The 16,827-nt window shown below is 63.4% G+C and overlaps 4 protein-coding genes across 6 annotated transcripts in view; 3 read left to right on the top strand and 1 right to left on the bottom strand.

Annotated features, from left to right (window-relative positions):
- Nucleotides 1-453: 453 nt before the first annotated feature.
- On the bottom strand, nt 454-4,815 carry CHLRE_03g204577v5 (uncharacterized protein). Its single transcript, XM_001699336.2, has 5 exons — nt 4,384-4,815; nt 4,047-4,153; nt 3,724-3,822; nt 3,189-3,415; nt 454-2,911 (listed from the first exon to the last, which is right to left on the bottom strand). The coding sequence occupies exons 1-5, from the start codon at nt 4,508-4,510 to the stop codon at nt 1,600-1,602; spliced, it is 1,872 nt and encodes a 623-aa protein (XP_001699388.2). The 5' UTR covers nt 4,511-4,815; the 3' UTR covers nt 454-1,599.
- A 400-nt stretch (nt 4,816-5,215) lies between these two features.
- Nucleotides 5,216-11,386, top strand: CHLRE_03g204465v5 (uncharacterized protein). 3 transcript variants are annotated; one of them, XM_043061456.1, is made up of 16 exons: nt 5,216-5,673; nt 5,866-5,938; nt 6,408-6,476; nt 6,757-6,851; nt 7,133-7,169; nt 7,366-7,415; nt 7,623-7,709; nt 8,070-8,148; nt 8,421-8,437; nt 8,638-8,755; nt 9,014-9,099; nt 9,292-9,370; nt 9,510-9,605; nt 9,858-10,000; nt 10,176-10,271; nt 10,796-11,386. In XM_043061456.1, the coding sequence occupies exons 1-16, from the start codon at nt 5,534-5,536 to the stop codon at nt 10,965-10,967; spliced, it is 1,437 nt and encodes a 478-aa protein (XP_042926659.1). In that variant the 5' UTR covers nt 5,216-5,533; the 3' UTR covers nt 10,968-11,386. The 3 variants fall into 3 exon arrangements, with proteins under 3 accessions (XP_042926659.1, XP_042926658.1, XP_042926657.1); XM_043061455.1 differs by having other exon boundaries at nt 8,070-8,232; XM_043061457.1 differs by lacking the exon at nt 8,421-8,437 and having other exon boundaries at nt 8,070-8,162.
- A 49-nt stretch (nt 11,387-11,435) lies between these two features.
- CHLRE_03g204353v5 (uncharacterized protein) lies at nt 11,436-13,780 on the top strand. The gene is made up of 2 exons (XM_043061452.1): nt 11,436-11,582; nt 11,687-13,780. Exons 1-2 carry the CDS (start codon nt 11,487-11,489, stop codon nt 12,194-12,196), a joined length of 606 nt encoding a protein of 201 aa, XP_042926656.1. The 5' UTR covers nt 11,436-11,486; the 3' UTR covers nt 12,197-13,780.
- An 85-nt stretch (nt 13,781-13,865) lies between these two features.
- The window catches only part of CHLRE_03g204241v5 (uncharacterized protein), an 8,604-nt gene continuing 5,642 nt past the window's right edge, over nt 13,866-16,827 (top strand). Inside the window, exons 1-6 of the mRNA XM_043061449.1 lie at nt 13,866-13,997; nt 14,492-14,617; nt 15,040-15,153; nt 15,597-15,698; nt 15,918-16,077; nt 16,700-16,805. Coding sequence (XP_042926655.1) covers nt 13,935-13,997; nt 14,492-14,617; nt 15,040-15,153; nt 15,597-15,698; nt 15,918-16,077; nt 16,700-16,805 — 671 coding nt within the window. The 5' untranslated portion in view covers nt 13,866-13,934. The remainder of the gene's footprint in view (nt 13,998-14,491; nt 14,618-15,039; nt 15,154-15,596; nt 15,699-15,917; nt 16,078-16,699; nt 16,806-16,827) is intronic.

Here is a 16,827-nt window from a genome sequence, read left to right as displayed (position 1 = left end):
CAACATGCCCCGGAACAAGTCCGCGCCGCGCAATCGCACATGGCTGGCGGTGCACGCGTACCACCATCGAAACTCGAAAGGGCGGGTGGCGCACCCCAGGGCCCAGGCAATCCTACTCGGGGCGCTGGGAGGTCCTCCACTCCTCCCTAGATTGCTGCGCGGGAAATGGGATTGAGCGGTTGCGGGAAGCCATACACGTGGGCTTGGGCCATGTCAGCTGGGCCGGACGGGGCGGCCAAACACGAAGGGTCGGAAGGGATTTAAGAGCTCCGCTCAGTCGTCGCAGAAACGCTCCCTCCGCATGCGTCGCACTCGTCGGTGGCCAGACTTGCGGCCAGGCGTGCTGCGCCCACGCTGCCCGGACAAATTTGTGTGACAGCGTGGGTTCTCCGAAATATTATAGTGGAAACGTGCAGGGCCCGGCTGGCGGCTGCTTTGGACGTTTGGACAATCCTGCCAATGGCCATGTTACAGTGTACCCCCGACCGGTGTTGGGCGGCCGCTGAGCGGTCTGTCGCCGTGGTGCAGCCTGCGCGGTACCCATGCCTCACAAGCAAGAGTGCCTCACAGCACAACACAACTAACCTGGGCGCGTCCACCACTCCACACTAAGCACTTGCCTGCTAGGGCGCACAACAGGTCTTCCCGCGGCGTCGCGCCAAGCAAGTTATTGATGTGCTTGAAAGAACGCAACACGCAAGTAACGAACATCAGTGCTGCAGACCCTCCCAGGCTGAAGTCTAGCAGCTCCGCGTACAATGAGTCGCTGCCATGCCATGGAAGAAGTGTGTGTGTGTGGCTCAGCACACAAGGGGCCCGGATGCCCCCGGTCGGCCGGACCGTGGCAATGCGCTGGCGGTGAGGGTGGGCTAGACGGCACGTGTGTGCCCCCAGCGCATAAGCGCCGCGCCAGACTGCCCTGTCCGATGCTCTCCATTGATGGTACCTCACGCCTGCACAGGCCGGCGCTGTAAAGCCAGACCGTGTACGTATGCCATTGGATCAAACATCAAATCACCTAGGCGCCCCAGGGCGCCCCGACCTCGTATCGCCGTACATCATGCTGGTGCTTATTCAGATGATGCTGCGTTATTCCCCCAGCAAGATCCACTTGCAATACAGTAGAATAGGCGTTGCCTGGCTTCAACTGAAGCTCAAATGTGTCTGCACCGCAATACCTGTGCAGTGATTTACGCACGCCGCATTGTCACGCTAAGCCGCTGACACTTACACGGCCATCCAGCGTTATATATCCTCCTGCTAGACTATCGACTTCAAGCAACATCGTGATGCATGCTAAATCAAGTGATGTTGTTGTTAAGCTGTCCAACGCGTGCCTGCAGCACAGTGTTCACTGATATGTACGTACCGGGATGGCCTGCATATGCATTCTCATCCGCCAGTCGCCAGAGCAGGCGGAAATAACTAATTGATTGCTCCGAGCCCCCACACATGAGAGCTCTGCACACCGTGACCAGCCCGCCCTTCCGCCTGCTGATAGCAATGGCTTGTGACTAGCCATCAAACACAACACGCATTGCAAACGGGTAGCGCTGACAAACAGTACTGAACTTCTACATCATGCCTGCCGGTTCTCCACTAGCAGTGCGCAGCACTGCTGGTGAATGCGCTGCCCGCCAGCAGCTGTCCCGCCGCCGCCTCCAGCTTTGACAGCCGCAGGCGCAGCCGCAGGACCACCGCCTCCGCCTCCACCAGCTGCCGTTTGACCTCCTCAGCCTCCGCGGCAGCGTCCGCCGCGGTCGCGGGGGCGGCGGCGGCCGCCGGCCCATTCCAGCCTGGCGCCGTTGCGGCGGCCCCTGACATGGCCGGCGCCGGAACCACGTGCCCCACAACAGCAGGAGCGGGTACGGGTGTGGCTGCTGCTGCTGCTGCTGCTGCTGCTGCCATGGGGCGGTGGGAGGAACCAGGCGGTGCGGAGGTGTAGGTCAACGAGTCCTGGTGGGGAGCCTGCGGCTGGGGTGTCGGCTGCGGCGGCTGGGTAGGGTGCTGGGGCAAGGAAGCGGCAGCCGTGAACGCCGCCGGCTCTTGGCTCTGCGGCTGCTGCGCGGCCGCCACCACGGGCGGCTGTGAGACCGCGGCGTTGTGCGGCTGCTGCGGCTGCTGCGGCGGCTGCGCAGACTTCACAGGCTGGGGCTGTTGCGCGGCTGGGGATGGTGAGGCGGCGTGGAAGCCCATGATCCTGGAGAACCAGCCGCCTCCGGATCCCGGGCGGGTGCTGGTGGTGGTGGTGGTGGTGGTGGTGGTGGTGGTGCTGGTGCTGGTGGGACCCGCAGCAGTGGAGGAGGCAGGCGCAGGCGGCGTGGCGGGCGACGCTGTCGGGGGCGTGGCACGTGGTGTGGCCGCCGCGACAGCCGGGGCCGCCGCTGGTGCAGCTGCAGGAGTGGCAACCGGGGTTGCCACCCGGGCAGCAGCTGAGGCAGCAGCCGGGGCGGCCGCGACCGGGGCCGCCGCCGGGGCTGCAGCAGTCGAGGTCACAACCGGGGCCGCAGCCGCAGCCGCAGCCGCTGCTGCCGCCGGCCGGGACCATGCGGCCGCCGCATGCGCCGCTGCGCTGTTTGACTCCCAGCGATAGGCCGCTCCCGAGGCCGCCGTGGTGGCGTAGCCGCTGCCGCTGCTGCTCCATGGGTTGGCCGAGCTGGAGCGGCTGCTGCTGCTGCTGCTGCTGCTGCTGGCGGCGGCGGCGGCGGCGTCGTCACCCATGAAGGACACAAAGGGCCGCTGGTTGGAGGCCGCAGCGGCACCGCCAGGCGTGGTCGCCGAAGAGTTCATGTAGGCGGGGCCTGCGGCCGAGGCGCTGGTGGTCTGTGGGGTGGGCTGGGAGGCGTAGAAGCCGTACTGCGGCGGCTGTTGCGAGCTGGCGGGGGGAGGGGCGTCGAAGATGGACCGGTACCTGCATGCGTGTGTGAGAGAGCGCATGGCTGATGAGTAAAAGATGACGACCGTGAATGCGGCGCGAATGTGTGCACAAGCGCGTCCTTACCTGTGATGGGACAGAGCTGCTTGCTGTGGCACCGGGTTGCTGCCGTGGGGCACGTGTGTGAAGACACTGGCCTACAAACCCCAATACACACGCACATCCGTGGGGCCTCCACCAACGATTACACCAACCCCAGCCCCCACACAGCCCAGCAGCACAGCTACTTCCTATCTACAAGCAATGGTCTCACCCGCCAGCGGCACTGCCGGTGCTCGCGGCAGTGGCTGAGGTCGTGGTGGAGGCGGAGCGGCGCACCACACGCGACGACGCGGATCGCGACGACGCACTGATAGACCTCGCCGCCGCGCTCGTGGACCTCGACACGCGGGAGGCGGAGGCGGAGCGCGCCGCGGACGCCGACCTGGCCACCGGCCGGATGACACCGGGCACAGTGCCACTCCATTGCTGGTGATGCTCCTGTTGAGGAAGTGGCAGCGGATTGCGCACGCACACGGCGGTCAGATGGCCCGGACCAACGGTTGCGAGGAACCGCGTGTTGATCGAGTACCGTATGGGCGGATGCGGCCTTACTTTGACAACCCAGCGGACTCCCACGTCTGCGTTCTCAAGTTAGCCTGCCCCTCTGCTGCCGGAATGCCGCCCGCTGTGCCCCGTGCTTCGGCGCGCTGGGCTGCCTACCAAGCGCACGGCACTGCCAACCGCACCATGATCCCCTTCCTCCTCCAGCACAGCGTCAACACCATCACCGCCGTTATGCCCCCCACCTGCAGCTGCCAGGTGCGGTCGTAGGTGGCTCGTGCTGCGGGGTCACTGAGCATGTCATACGCTTCCTTGAGCGCCAGGAACTCTTCGGGCAGGTAGGCCTGTGAGCGTGGGTGTCAGCGTGCGAAGTCATTTAATCGCCAGTCAACCTGAACGCTGGGGCCCGCTTTGGTGTACGCCGCCACCTTGCGTTAGTTCCCCAACGCGCAACCGAGTCCCTTGCCCCTATACCCTCCCTGTGTACTATGCTTCCCAGCCCGGCTCCGCTTTTTCCCTGCGTCCCACCCTCCCAGCCGGCCAGGCCTCGGGGGCCGCACCTACTCACCCGGCCCGCCACGTCTGGGTGCATCGCCTTGGCCATGCGCCGGAACGCGGACTTGACGTCGTCGGCCGAGGCTGTGCGGCTGAGGCCCAGCACCTCGTAGGGGCAGCCTGTGCAGCAGGCAGCAGACAGCGGGCAGCGGACGGAGTGAGTTGATGAGCTTTTAATCGCTGTGGCGAGATCTGCAGGCGAGTGAGGACGGACATGGACACAAGAAACACGCACGCACTAGCGTCGAAATCGAAGCGCCCGACTAGACCACGCCGACTGGCCAGCACACAGACCCATGAGTGCCATACTGTGCGCGACATCAAGAAAACCTTGGGCGCCAGGGACTCACGTCGAGCAGCGGCTGTTGCGCTGACCGAAACTGCGATGTTCCGCTGCCGCATCGAGGGCCGCCGTGGCGGTGTGCAGCGAGCCCCGTCCAAGGCCCGCCGGGGTTTGGCCACAGCATTGTGCTGCATGGCCCTGGTATGCCTGAGCGGCGTCGCCATATAGAGTGCTGCGCTTCTGCGGCTTCAGACGCACGCCGAGCGAGCCTTCGGGCGTGCGTAGAGTTTGAAGGGGCTTCCAAAGGGTTCGTGGCGGTTGGATGCACGCGCAAGCGTCTATGACCTAACCTCATAACTTGAAAAGGAAACTCGTCTCAACTTTTGAGGTGGAAGGAGATTTGAGTGTGGTTGTAGTGGGCGGACTGAGGTTTTGGTCGGCGAGTCCACATTCCGCTGGCGCAGCGCTTATTTGCCAGCAATTTTGCTGGGACGTATACCAATGAATTAATACTTGTGAGTGTTGAATTTGCGCGCTTGGTTTGTCACGGCGGGTGTTGCACGAATTCCGCCCTCCGTCGCTAGCTTTCGCTTGTGCAGTTGTTGAAATTATAAAGAGATGCTAGATTTGCACGTAAATCACAAACACCTGCTGTCCCAGGTCGTCCCGTAAAATCAGGCACGAGTTTGCATGCATCCCACACGTATGCAATGTCAGGGCGCAGGTGAGTAGCTAAGCCTGGGGTGGTGGGGTGGGGGCGACGACGGGGCGCGAGGGGAAGCGCAAGGGTGTGCACTTGCAACAATACGCCGCACACAGGCCAGGGCCCAGGCAATAAGATGCATGCACTCTGCGCCCTTGTTTGATGATTATGAGCACACGCTTACCCAGGGTATGAATTTGAGCTGGGTGAGCATGAGCCTGCGAGCTTCGACCATCTCCGCGCGCGTCTGACAAACACTTGTTGCGCCAAGAGCGCTCTCAGTGCCCAGAAACCACAATACAGTGTAGTGCTTTCTTTTTGTAGCGTGCGTGCAGGCTGCAAGCTTGTGGCGCTTTTAACCGGCTCGACAAAGTCAAAGACTAGAGATATCTCAAGTTTCGCAGGAAACCGTGGAGGCTCCTGACTTTATGGCTGTATTGCCTGCTCGTTTACCTCAGCGCGATGACTCGCGGAGCCGAGAGGCGTAACGGGCGACCAGCCCTGTAGCCGCGTTATGAGGGTGCGCTGCATGTCTCCCAGCCGCGGTGCGCTCCTCTTCTTGGCGCTAGCGGTCGCGGTGCGCACGTGGAAGCACGCGGGGGCCGAGATAGACACCTCGTGCGCATGCGATGTGCACCCGGCTTTCAAAGAGAGGTGGGTTTTTGCGGCGGTTTCCTGGGGCCTGGTGCGCCCATGCATGCATGCATGGCCTCACACAGACACACACGCGGTCCATGCCCACACCGACACACACCATCCAATGTTATACAATCGTCACCACGCATCCATGCATGAGGCAGCAGCATGCACATTTAAAAGCCCTGTGCCGCTTATCTACCACTGTAGGATCCAGAGGGACCTGTCATGGTTGGACGAGGCGGGCGGCATCACGGACGCCATGATACGGAACATCTCGCTGGTGCGTGCGCGCGCGCGTGCGTGCGCGAAGGACAAACATCTGATGGAGTAATGCAAGGGCATGAACGGGACGCGTGCGTGCGTGTATGACTGTGCTTACACATGCATGCGTACGTGTGCTCATTAGCTGTTGCGGGCTGGCTGGCTGGGCCAAGCAGTGCGCTCGCGCACGTCGTGCGTCATGCAGCCCGGCATGCCGCCGCGCGGCAGGAGCCAGTTGGGGGTGGGGTGGCAGTCGCAGTAGCTGGCTGTCGGATTGCGCTCTTGTGCATGTTGCGGCTGGGCGCTGTCGATTCGTGGGCTGGCGTATGTACGTTTTGCACGACAGCCTGGCTGGCTCCCTCACGTGCACGCCACGTGCGTGCGTGCACGCTGACACGTTCTGACGTTCCATTCATTAGTGTACGCAACTTGTGGCGTGTGTGTGGCTGTGGCTATGTATGTGGTTGTGGTTGCGTGCATGCGCGCAGGTGTGTGACAAGGCCGTTTCTCACAGGTGTAACGGAAAGGTGGTTCGGCTGATGATCAAGGACGGGCAGGTATTTGCGCTGCTGGCTGCTCAGCGAGATTGGCTGCCGATGATGCCTGGGCGGATTGTAGATTCCAGCCCGAACTAAACCGTGGGTGAGAAGCCTGGCTTCCGCGCGCCATTATGGCCCTACCCTGCACTTCCATGCCTGCTGTCGTCATGCGTATCGCTGCTTGCGGACAAAGCAGAGACACGCCTGCGTGCCTCCCTCACGCCCCACCGCCCTACCGCGGTGCCGGGGGCTGCGGCCGCGTGCGTGCATGCCTGCCTGCGTGCGGCCCCGCGCGCAGGTGTACCTCAACAGCCTGCAGCCCGACTGGCGGTTTGGGCCGTACGAGGTGCCGGGCTTCCTGCTGGAGCTGTACGAGCTCAGCAGGCTGTACAGGTGGGTGGGTGGGCGCGTGCATGTGTGCGTGTGTGTGGGGAAGGTGGGTGGGTGCGTGCGTGCGGGGCTGGGTGCGTGGGTGCGTGTGTGGGTATGGGCGCAGGTGCTACGGTGTGCCTTGTCGTAGGCCCTACCTCCTTCGGGGGTAGGTTGGGTTTTATTGAGGGTTGTGCTGGGGTGTGCGTGCAAACTAGGGCCGCCGGCCGCACCGCTGCAGTGATTCCACACCTGCTCACTGCTGGCCGCGCATATCCTCCCACCTACTTGCGACCCCCCTCCAGTCTACCAGACGTGGAGTTTGCCTACAACGGAGAAGACGTGAGCGGGTGGCTGTGTGGCCGCGAGCGCGGGGCGTTTAGTTGCGGCGGCCATAGGGTGTGGATGAGAGCAGCTGTGCGCGTCTGGGCGGCGGCTGTGCGAGGCGGTGTTTTCCATTGGCCATGGCTTAAGGGCGTGTGGCCCTACCTGACCGAGGTGTTTGCAATGGCCGGCCTGATGGCATGTATGCGTGCAGGATGCCATCGCGCTGTTTGACTTCAAGGACCGGGAAAAGCTACAGACCAGGTCCGGTGGCTGCGGGGTCCCCAAGAGCTAGCAAGCTACCATAGCTGGGTGCTGCTGCTGCAGCAGCTGCTGCTTTGAGACACGTATGTACGACACTACACCGCCGATGTTGCAACCAGTTGCCGGTTTTGCACGGCACACGCACGCCTTCAAAGCCCCCACAGCGATCGCCGCCACCCCAAAACAGCCACCCGCTCCACCCATCAGGTTTCACGGCGGCCCCTTCCCACTGCTGGCGTGGGCCAAGAGCCCCGTCAGCAGCGCCATACTGGTGCCGGACAGCGGCGCGTTCAGGTGCGTGGCGGCGGCGAGCGAGAGCTGCAGGCAGGGCGTGCGCGTGCTTGTGCTGACCACTGACGGTGTGTCCCCTCCCCCGCGCGCCCTCTATTCTAGGGCGTGTCGGGCGTGCCAGTCGTGTCGAGCGTGTCACTGTTACTGTCTTTTGTGTCCTGTAAGCGTGTTTCCATGGATGGTCTGCGTGCACCTGTGCAGCCCTGTGCCCGCAGCCTGCCTACGTACTGAACCCACCTGCAAGCCTGTCGACGGCATGCCTGTGGCGGTGCCTTTGCCTTTGCCCGTGCGTTCGCCCTGGTCGCTCACGTCCAGTCGCACAGCCGCTGGTGCTGCTACTGCCTGCTGCTGCTGGCCGCGCAGGTGCCTGCACGACAGCTTCGACCAGCTGCTCATGCAGCTGGAGGAAATACGGCGACTGCCCTGGGCCAACCGGACCAAGGTACGTAGGGGAGGGCGCGCGCGTGCGCACCTGCTGGGTGGGCGCGCTCGTGTGCCGCCGCACCACAGCATGGCTGTGCCTGAGGCGGGGTGTGCCCATCAGTGCGTGCGGCGATGGCCTGACCTACCGCAACTCACAACACGTGCGGCCAGTGTGCAACATGCATGCATGCGGCGACTCAGGTTGGGTCGTGCACGCACGCTGTGCAAGGTTGCCACGGGTAACTGACTCCCTGCTGCTGCCTGCCTGCCTCTACCTGCCTGCTGCCGCAGATCGCGTTCGGCCGATGGTGCGTGCGTGTGTGTCACCGGGCCCGCCCCCGCCACAAGCCTGTGACTGTTGAGCTCCCTGACCTTACTTCCTCACCTGACTGCCACCCGAATGCACTGCGCGCAGCATCCCAGCCATGCACTTTCCTAATCTCTCGCGGCCCCGCCACCGCCGCCACCGCCGCCACCGATCCCGCCATCACCGACCTCCCTCACACAGGAACAAGTTCTGCGCGCCCTACCAGCTGCTGGGCGGCGGCCGCCTGCCCAGCGGCGAGGCCTTCAAGTGCCCGCGCGCCTGGCTGCCGCGGGTGGCGGCGCACTTCCCAGAGCTCATGGTGGGAGATGTGTGCGTGTGTGTATATGTGTGTGTGTGTGTGTGGGGGGGGGGCAGGGCGGTGCGGGGGATGTTCAGTGGAGCGGGGGGCAGCGGAGCTGGAGGGGAGAAGGGGTCGCTGTGTATGTGGTGGTGTGTAGGCCCGGGGGACCATGTGGAGAGGGTGCGACTCAGAGCGAGCGTGCAGGCAGATGGCTGCGCTGACTGAGCGCACATGCGCAACCAGGTTTCTTTCCTTACGCGTGCATGCTACGTGCAGGACCTGGGGTCGCTGGCTGACCCGCGGCTGGAGAGCGGCGCCACGCGGAAGCGCTCGGTGCCGCTGATGCACCAGAACCAGTTCGCGTGAGTTTGTTTGTTAGTTTGCAGGACCAGGCGTATGCGTTTCTTGTCCCGAACTTCAAACCCCCTACGCTGTCTCTTACTGTCTGGAGATCCCCTGACAATCCCTTTCTTTCTCCCGCGCCCGCCGCCTGCGCCCGCCCCCACGTGCCCGCCCCCGCCCTCCCGCCCCTGCTGGCCCCTACCTGCTGGCAGCTACCTGGTGTCCACCGACGGCTTCGCCACCAGCCGCAAGCTGGAGGTGTACCTGCTGCTAGGCTCTCTGGTCCTCAAGGTGCGTGCGTGGGGCATTGCCAACCCGTGCCTGGCAAATGCACACAGCGGAAGTAAGCTTTATGCGGGTTCCCTAGTTCCTCGTCCGCTCGTCCTCGCCCGTGTGGATTCTTGCCCTGCCACCGCTCCGCCGCCCTCAGGCCGGCTCCAGCCGCCGCGGCTACTTCTACGACGCCCTGGTCCCCGACACCCACTACCTGCCCTGCATGAACGACTCGGGCAGCGACGTCGCGGACGTGAGTGTCATTGAAATGTTTAAATGCGAATGTGAATGCGAGTGAGTGGGATGGCGAGCTGGTGTGCGGCTGCAGCGGGAAGGCTGTAGCGCGGAGGGCGTATAGCGTGGAGGTTGATACGGTGGAAAACAAATGGGGCTGCATATGGTGCAAAGCTGTGGGTGCTGTTGCACGGAGCGCTATCTCTGCTGTGTCATGACAACTACATGGTTGACCAAACGCCGCCCGCCTTGGCGCTGCTGCCGGACGCAGCGGGTTCGCTGGGCACGTGCGCACGACTCGCAGGCGGCGGCCATCGCGGCTGCTGGCCAGGCCTTGGCGGTGCGGCACCTCAACCGCCGCGCGCGGCTGTGCTACCTGCGGCTGCTGCTGCAGCAGCTGGCTGCGCGCATGAGGTGCGTGGGGCGCCACGGCCACACAAAGCGAGTGCTTTCCCAACGCGCACACATGTGCACGCCCTAATTTGCTTAGCACTGCTGATCGCGCACCATGGATAGCATTGCGATGACTGTCCTCGCTGAAGATGTGCGTGTGTTTCCCTGCCTGGCTGCCTCACACACCCGCCGACAGGTACAGCCCCAGCTGCGGGCAGCGCAGGCTGTGTGTGCCGCTGGGGCGCCTGGTGGAGGTTATGGCGGAGCATCCGCGATCGCGGGAGTCGTGCAGGTGGGCAGGTGGAGCGAGGGGCCAGCAGCGGAGGCGCGGGAGCACTAAGTGCTGCGGGTGGTGTTGAATGGAACCATGCATGCATGTGCCTGAGTGGCAGGGTATGTGGCGTTCAGGGCTCCTATCTTAATGTCTCCAGACATTAATTGGCCATTTTGGCCGTTTCCTAGACATTCCTCCCGGGGGCTAATGTCTGGGGCGAGACTTTGTTGGCCCGGGTTTGGGGCGGGTTTTGTCCCAATTCCTATGCAGAAGCCCCCAAACCGCCATGTACCCAGACAAAAGACGGCGGCCACCGGGCCGTTTTTGTCTGGAGCTAGACATTACCCCAAAAACAAGATACGACCCCTGGTGGCGTTGTTGCACGCAGCGGCAGCCACACGCGGTGTCGCCGCCGCATCGGCGAGCTAGCTTGCTGCGCTGCACGCAGCACTGCATGCGCGTCAGAGGGTGTGGCCTTCCTTCCCCCACGCGTGCACGTGGCGCCATCGATCCACCTTGGTCGCTCGTGTTGGTGCCTGCAGGTGGTCCGAGGTGCTGCTGTCGCACCCCACACCGCCCGACCAGCGCACCGCCTGGCCCGACTCCCGGCTGCTGGCGCTGCTGTCAGACCCGCTGCTGTGGCCGCGGGACAACCCAGACAGCCTGCCGCCGCCCGACTCCGACCCCTTCGCCAACAACATGTACGCGGTGTAGCAGTCCAGCGTCTGTGTGAGAAACCAGGAAACCGACAAATAGGCTGTGTGGCATGTCAATGAGGGGCAGGCTGCTGCTGACGGTGTAAGTGGCGGCAGTTTACGCACGGTGGTGGGACTCAGCTGCTGAGGAGCAGGCTTTTGATGGCCTCGCCAGCAGGGTGTGTGACGGATCCGGCGCATTGGGTGTCCACCACGGGTGTCGTTCGTGGGTGTCGTTCTACATTACGGTACCCCTGAGCACGGCCGCGCGTTTGCACCTTGAATAGCATGACCAGATTCCAGGCAACCCGTCTGTTTTGGGGTGAGAGCCTTCTGTGTATGTGTGCGGAACTGCGTGCCGCATCCGGGAGTGAGGTCGGGGGTGTCGAGGGGATGGGGCCACGACTCGCATAACTCTGCAACAGGTGACTCACTTCAAGGTTTAAGCACTCCCTCGTTACCCCCTCTAGCATCCAGACTGCCAAACGTGCTGAACAGGCTTCCTGTGCACGCTCGCTGCGCATGACCTCGAGGCGGGATGTTTTCACTTCTGTATGGCTTCTTTGAGTACATATTCAGGAAGGACGAGTTTCATGTACTCATCTTGGGATTAGACAAGGCAGGCAAAACAAATGTGAGTGGAGGCAGCGTAAGCGCGCCAACGGGCGACGAGGACCGACCGCACAACATGTGTATGCGGTACAATGGAGCCCAATTGTTTGTCTTGCTCCATGGCAGGTGCTGGAACGGTTAAAGACGGTATTCACCCAGTCCATCGGCCTGGACCCTGGGAAAATCCTACCCACCGTGGGCCTAAACGTGGGCCGCATCGAGGCGCACAAGCACAATCTCGTGTTCTGGGACCTTGGCGGCCAAAGCGGGCTGCGCTCGATCTGGGACAAGTACTATAGCGAGGCGCATGCCGTCGTCTACGTGGTGGATGCGGCGAACCGGAACCGCTTTGACGAGAGCAGGGCCGCGCTGGACCGCGTGTTGGAGAACCGCGAGCTGGTGGGGGCGCCGCTGCTAATCATGGCCAACAAGCAGGACCTGGAGGGGGCTGCCAACGCGCAGGAAGTGGGTCAAATTTTCGAGGTGGAGCGCGCCCATGCCCAGGGGAGGCAGTTCAAGGTGCTGCAGGTCAGCGCCTACACGGGCCAGGGGCTGAAGGACGGCGTGGAGTGGCTTGTGGAGACGATCCGGAGGGGCCAAAGAGCGCAGCGCCTTAGAGTACGGCAGGCGAGCTGAGAGCCGGTGAGTGGGCGGCGCGTCAGTTGCTTGGCAGGGGTTCTGGGAACGTCTGGGGTCGCCGGCTGGCGTGTTAGCGCCGGGACAGGCATGCAGGGCCGGGACTGGGTAAGCATGTATGGGGCCTGCAGGGCTGGGAGGGCACGGCTGACCGGCGTGTCCGGATTCCGAGGGCATAGCTGCGGTTGTGTGCGGTCCTGCGGGAGAAGGTTTGGGGCGGTTGGGGGTCCACCGCCGAAGTGATCTGCGCCCACTGCTATGTCGCGGCAGTGTGCGGCCCGGCTGTTGCGTCACTCAGGTATTGCCGTGACCACATGTTTCCGCTGTGCAGGCGCCGGCGCTCGCTTGGCGGCGGTCATGGGGTGGCAGCAGCAGCAGCAGCAGAGCTGCCCGGCGTTACAGCAGCGTGGCAGTTGAGGCCAGCGGCCACGGACCACACTTGCCGCAGGGGTGCGCATCAGCTTGATCTGCGCTGTGCACAGGCAGCAGCAGGTGGCAGGAGCAACTGGTGCCATAGCAAGCGGGGCTGTGTTGCCGCGCCGTCCGGCCTACCGCTCAATGGCAGCGCGCATGAGGCGGTGGGCATGCGTGGCTGCGGTGCAGCCGCAGCTGTGGCGGCTGGTCGTGGAGTTTGCGGCGGTGGAGGGTGCTCAGGGCTGATGACGGGGCCGGCATGTGGCGGCCCCACCGCCAGCATCAACCGCAGGAGCATGAACTGGACAGCTGTGGATTGCTGAGGCAGCAACGTATGATACGGTAAACCATTAAACGCATGGATTACGGCAGGGCGGACTCGTGTGGTCCGTCCATGCTCTTGGGGATCTCCAGTGCCTTGTTGAGGCGGCTGGAGGGCGGGGCCAGCAGCGCATGGGGTCGCTGGTGCCACGCAGAGGAAGATGGGGTAGGGTGAGGCTGAAACAAATGAATGTGCCCGTGGGTATGGCACGGTGCAGGAGGTTGGGGTGTCAACGTGTCATGTTGCTTAGCACGCATTTTCGGTGTACAGGGCGGCTGTCAGGTCGAGGTACCGAGCAGGTAGTTGTGAAACTGAATGGTGGCGACACAGGAACTGCGGCACAGGGACAGCGCCCGTGTTTAGTGAGGGTGCTCAGGGCTGGACCTGTTTTGGCCCGCCCTGTCGCAGTGTGTGACGGCCAGCAGCGGGGCTCTGTATTGCTGGGTTGTGCTGGAGCATGAGCGGATTCAGGGGCCGGCATGTTGACATTTGACAGGTGAGGCATGTTGGCCGGCAACTGGCCAGCAAGGGCATACTAGCAGGGTGAAGGGGTTCCCTCCTCGCTCGATTGCTCAGCGTTGCAGCATTTCAATTGTGGGCTTGTGACGCCGGTCGCCCCGTGACCCGATGAATCTGCATGGGCCTCAGAATTAGGTTTGGGGCAAAGTATAGCCATTGGACGCTGCAACGCTCTCGGTGTGTCGGCGGGGTGGGACTGCTTGAGGCATGAGGGGGCAGCCCTGGGCTGGGCGGCGGTGTGGTTTGACACGCTTGGCAGATAGTCTGCAGGCATTCACAAATAAGTTACACACGTAATTAACGCCACGGCAATTATGTCGAGAACGTAACTTACCGCAGCTATCGCCTTTGCCTTCGATGGTGACCTCTGACCGTATTCAACAGCAACGTTGCCTATGACGGCCATGCCTAATCTAAAAGCACATTGATAGAGGGACTGTCGCTGGCCTTTCGTAACGTGGACGGTGAAGCAACGAGGGCGAAATGTCGGGGTTTGATACAGAGGAGCTGGAGCTCCTGACGCCCTCTGTGACGAATCAGCTTCAGGTAAATTGTCGGCTTATGCATCTGGACAGGCGCGGCTTTATGTGCACCAAATATAGAGTGAAGCTGAGCGCGGAAGTCGCAGAACGCCGTGTACAACTGGAATAACAATGAATGATGTGAAACTGAGGTTTTCTTAGAGCGAAGCCCCAGCTAGTCGGTGGCCGTGCCAGCCAAGTGCTGCCCACGGCCGTGTCAAAGGGTGGCCGGTAGCGCTTCACCGGGCATTGAGCTAGAGGCCACGTGCACATCGCCCGCACATATGCTTCCCCGGCCGTGGATCTAGCGGGGCGGGCTGCAGCCGGGGGGGAGGGGCTTCTCTCTACCACCCCCTGTTGCGCACGGGCCGGGGCCGCCAGGCCGCCAAGTGTGCCCTCTCCCTTCCCCACCACCCGCGCCTCGCTTTGCCTCTCACGGCCCCTCCCCTCACGGCCTCTCCCCTCACGGCCCCTCCCCTCCACCCCACGGCCCCTGACCCACACCACGTCTCGCTGCAGGCGTTCAACAACCAGGTGGTGTCTCACCTGAAGAGCTACAAGCCGGAGGTGGCGCGCATCTATGCCCGCATCGACGACCTGGGCGCCGCGGACGTGCGGCTGGAGGGGCAGATACAGGCCGTGCAGGTGGGGGTTGACTTTGAACCAATCCCGTAAGGAAACAGTCGTGCTGCAGTAGGGGGGTTGTAGATACCAGCCCAAACTTATCCGAACCCAATGCATCATAGCGAGGAGGAGAGCGGGGGCGGGGGAGCAGTTGGTTCAGATGGGGCGGCGGGGGAAAGTAGCGCATTCCAAACCCAGCTGCACCAAGACCCAGCCAGCCCACAGAGTGCGAAGAATTTGTGGCCTTAACCTTGAAGTTGCAAGGGGGAATAGGGGAGCGGAGGGGAGAGAGGGAGAGGGTTGGGTAGAAGGGGAGTGAAGAGCGGAAGCAGACAGACCGACAGAGCAAAGCGCCCGAATCCAGTCGGTCGCAACAATACGCAACGCAACACTTTCACATTTTCTGACACACACACTCTCTCCCTGTCTCTCTGTTTGTGCAGGCTGACGTGGCTGCGCACTACGACCAGAACGTGTCTGCCTACGGCGGCCTGGGCGAGCGGCTGGCCAAGGTGGAGCAGCTGTTGGGGGCACTGCCGGCCTGGAAGGAGGACCTGGTGCGGAGGAGGGGCGGGTGGGGGGCGGGGGGGAAGGAGGGGCGGAGGCCGGGAGGAGGGGAGGAGGGGAGGTCTGGGCGGTGTCTGTGTGTACATATTTGTGTGTACATATGTGGGAGGGGCAGGCGGAGGCGGGGGCAGCCGGCGTGTGATGCTGGGTGGGTGACGGGGCGGCTGGGCGGCCGGGGAATGCGGCCTGAGCTGGGCGGGGAGGGGGGGGGGGGGTAACAATTGGTCATATATACTGGGGCTGGTCGGTCGTGGCTTCTGCTGGTCCTGCGCTGGATGCGCTGAAACGCCACAAGGGAAGACAACATGCAAACCTGTGCGTGCCCAGTTATGTGCGTTTGTGTATTTGTCTTGCGCGTCAATCGCTTTGCTGCACCGCCGCCCCTCCGCCCTCGCGAGCCTCTCTCCCCTTGTGGTGATCTCCGGCCCCGCAGCTGATGCGCATTGACGGCCTGGGTCGGGAGACACGCGCCAAGCACGAGGCGGCCGCATCCCGCATGACCGTCCTGGAGGGAGGGCACGAGGCGCACGTGCAGGTAAGGAGGAGAGTGCAGGGCGTGTACCGTATGTGTGTGTACGGGTAAATGTGAAGGTGCGTGTGCGTGTGTGCGTGTGTGTGTGTGTGTGTGTGTGTGTGTGTGTGTGTGTGTGCGTGTGTGTGTGTGTGTGACCGTGTGAGGCCAAGCTTGCGTCAACGTCCGCCCCTCCCCTTCTCCCGCCCCTCCCCCCACCCCTGCAATGCTCCTCCCCGCCAGGGCACTCGTGAGCGGCTGGACATGCTGACCTCGGTGGCCAAGACCGCCAGCGAGGCGCGCGCGCAGCAGCAGGAGCGCATCGACGAGCTGGACGCGGCGCTGCGGCGGCACCGGGACGCAACGGAGGCGGCGCTGGCGGACGGCAGGGTGCACCGCCGCCGTGAGTGTGTGGGGGGGGGGGAAGGAGCGGGGGGGGGGGGGAAAAGGGAGGGGAGCGGGGGGACGAGGGGGGAGTGAGGGGGGCGGCAGCTGTCCATGGAAGACGGAGCAGGAGCAGCAGGAGCGTACGCGTTAGCGCCGGAGCCTATAAGGGACTTTTGAAGGGGGGAGGGAAGTGCGAAGGGAGGGGCCCTGCGGGAGCGCGGGTGCATGGAAGGGCGACTGATGTGCGGGCGCTCACCGCGTGGGTGTGCTGTGGGTGTGCAGTGTGGGCGGTGGGCTGGTGGGTGTTGCGGGCCGTGTGGGTCGTGTGTGCAGTGGGAAGGGTACGTGTGGCGTGAGCCCCCCCCCCATACTCACACACTTCATGACACACGCACACCTCAAGACACACACAAACACACACACACACACACACACACACACACACACACACTCGCTGTCGCTTTGCTGCATCGCATACACTGTCTTTGCGCAACGTTTTCCTTGTGCTCTTTAACACACACACACACACACACACACACACACACACACACACACACACGCGCGCGCACACACAATCGCGCACACACACGCACACATACACACACATTCGTCGCACCTTCCTCTCCCCCCCCCCCCAGGGCTGGACGAGGAGGTGCTGCTGGCTCGCGGCAAGGCGGCCGAGCACACGGCCGGGCTGGCGGAGCAGCAGCTGGCGCTGGCGCGGCTGCGGGAGGGCGCGGCGCAGCACGGCCGCAGCATAGAGGAG

Source organism: Chlamydomonas reinhardtii, chromosome 3 (genome assembly GCF_000002595.2).
Source record: "Chlamydomonas reinhardtii strain CC-503 cw92 mt+ chromosome 3, whole genome shotgun sequence".
Classification (NCBI taxonomy): domain Eukaryota; kingdom Viridiplantae; phylum Chlorophyta; class Chlorophyceae; order Chlamydomonadales; family Chlamydomonadaceae; genus Chlamydomonas; species Chlamydomonas reinhardtii.
This window is presented reverse-complemented; position numbering and strand designations above follow the sequence as displayed.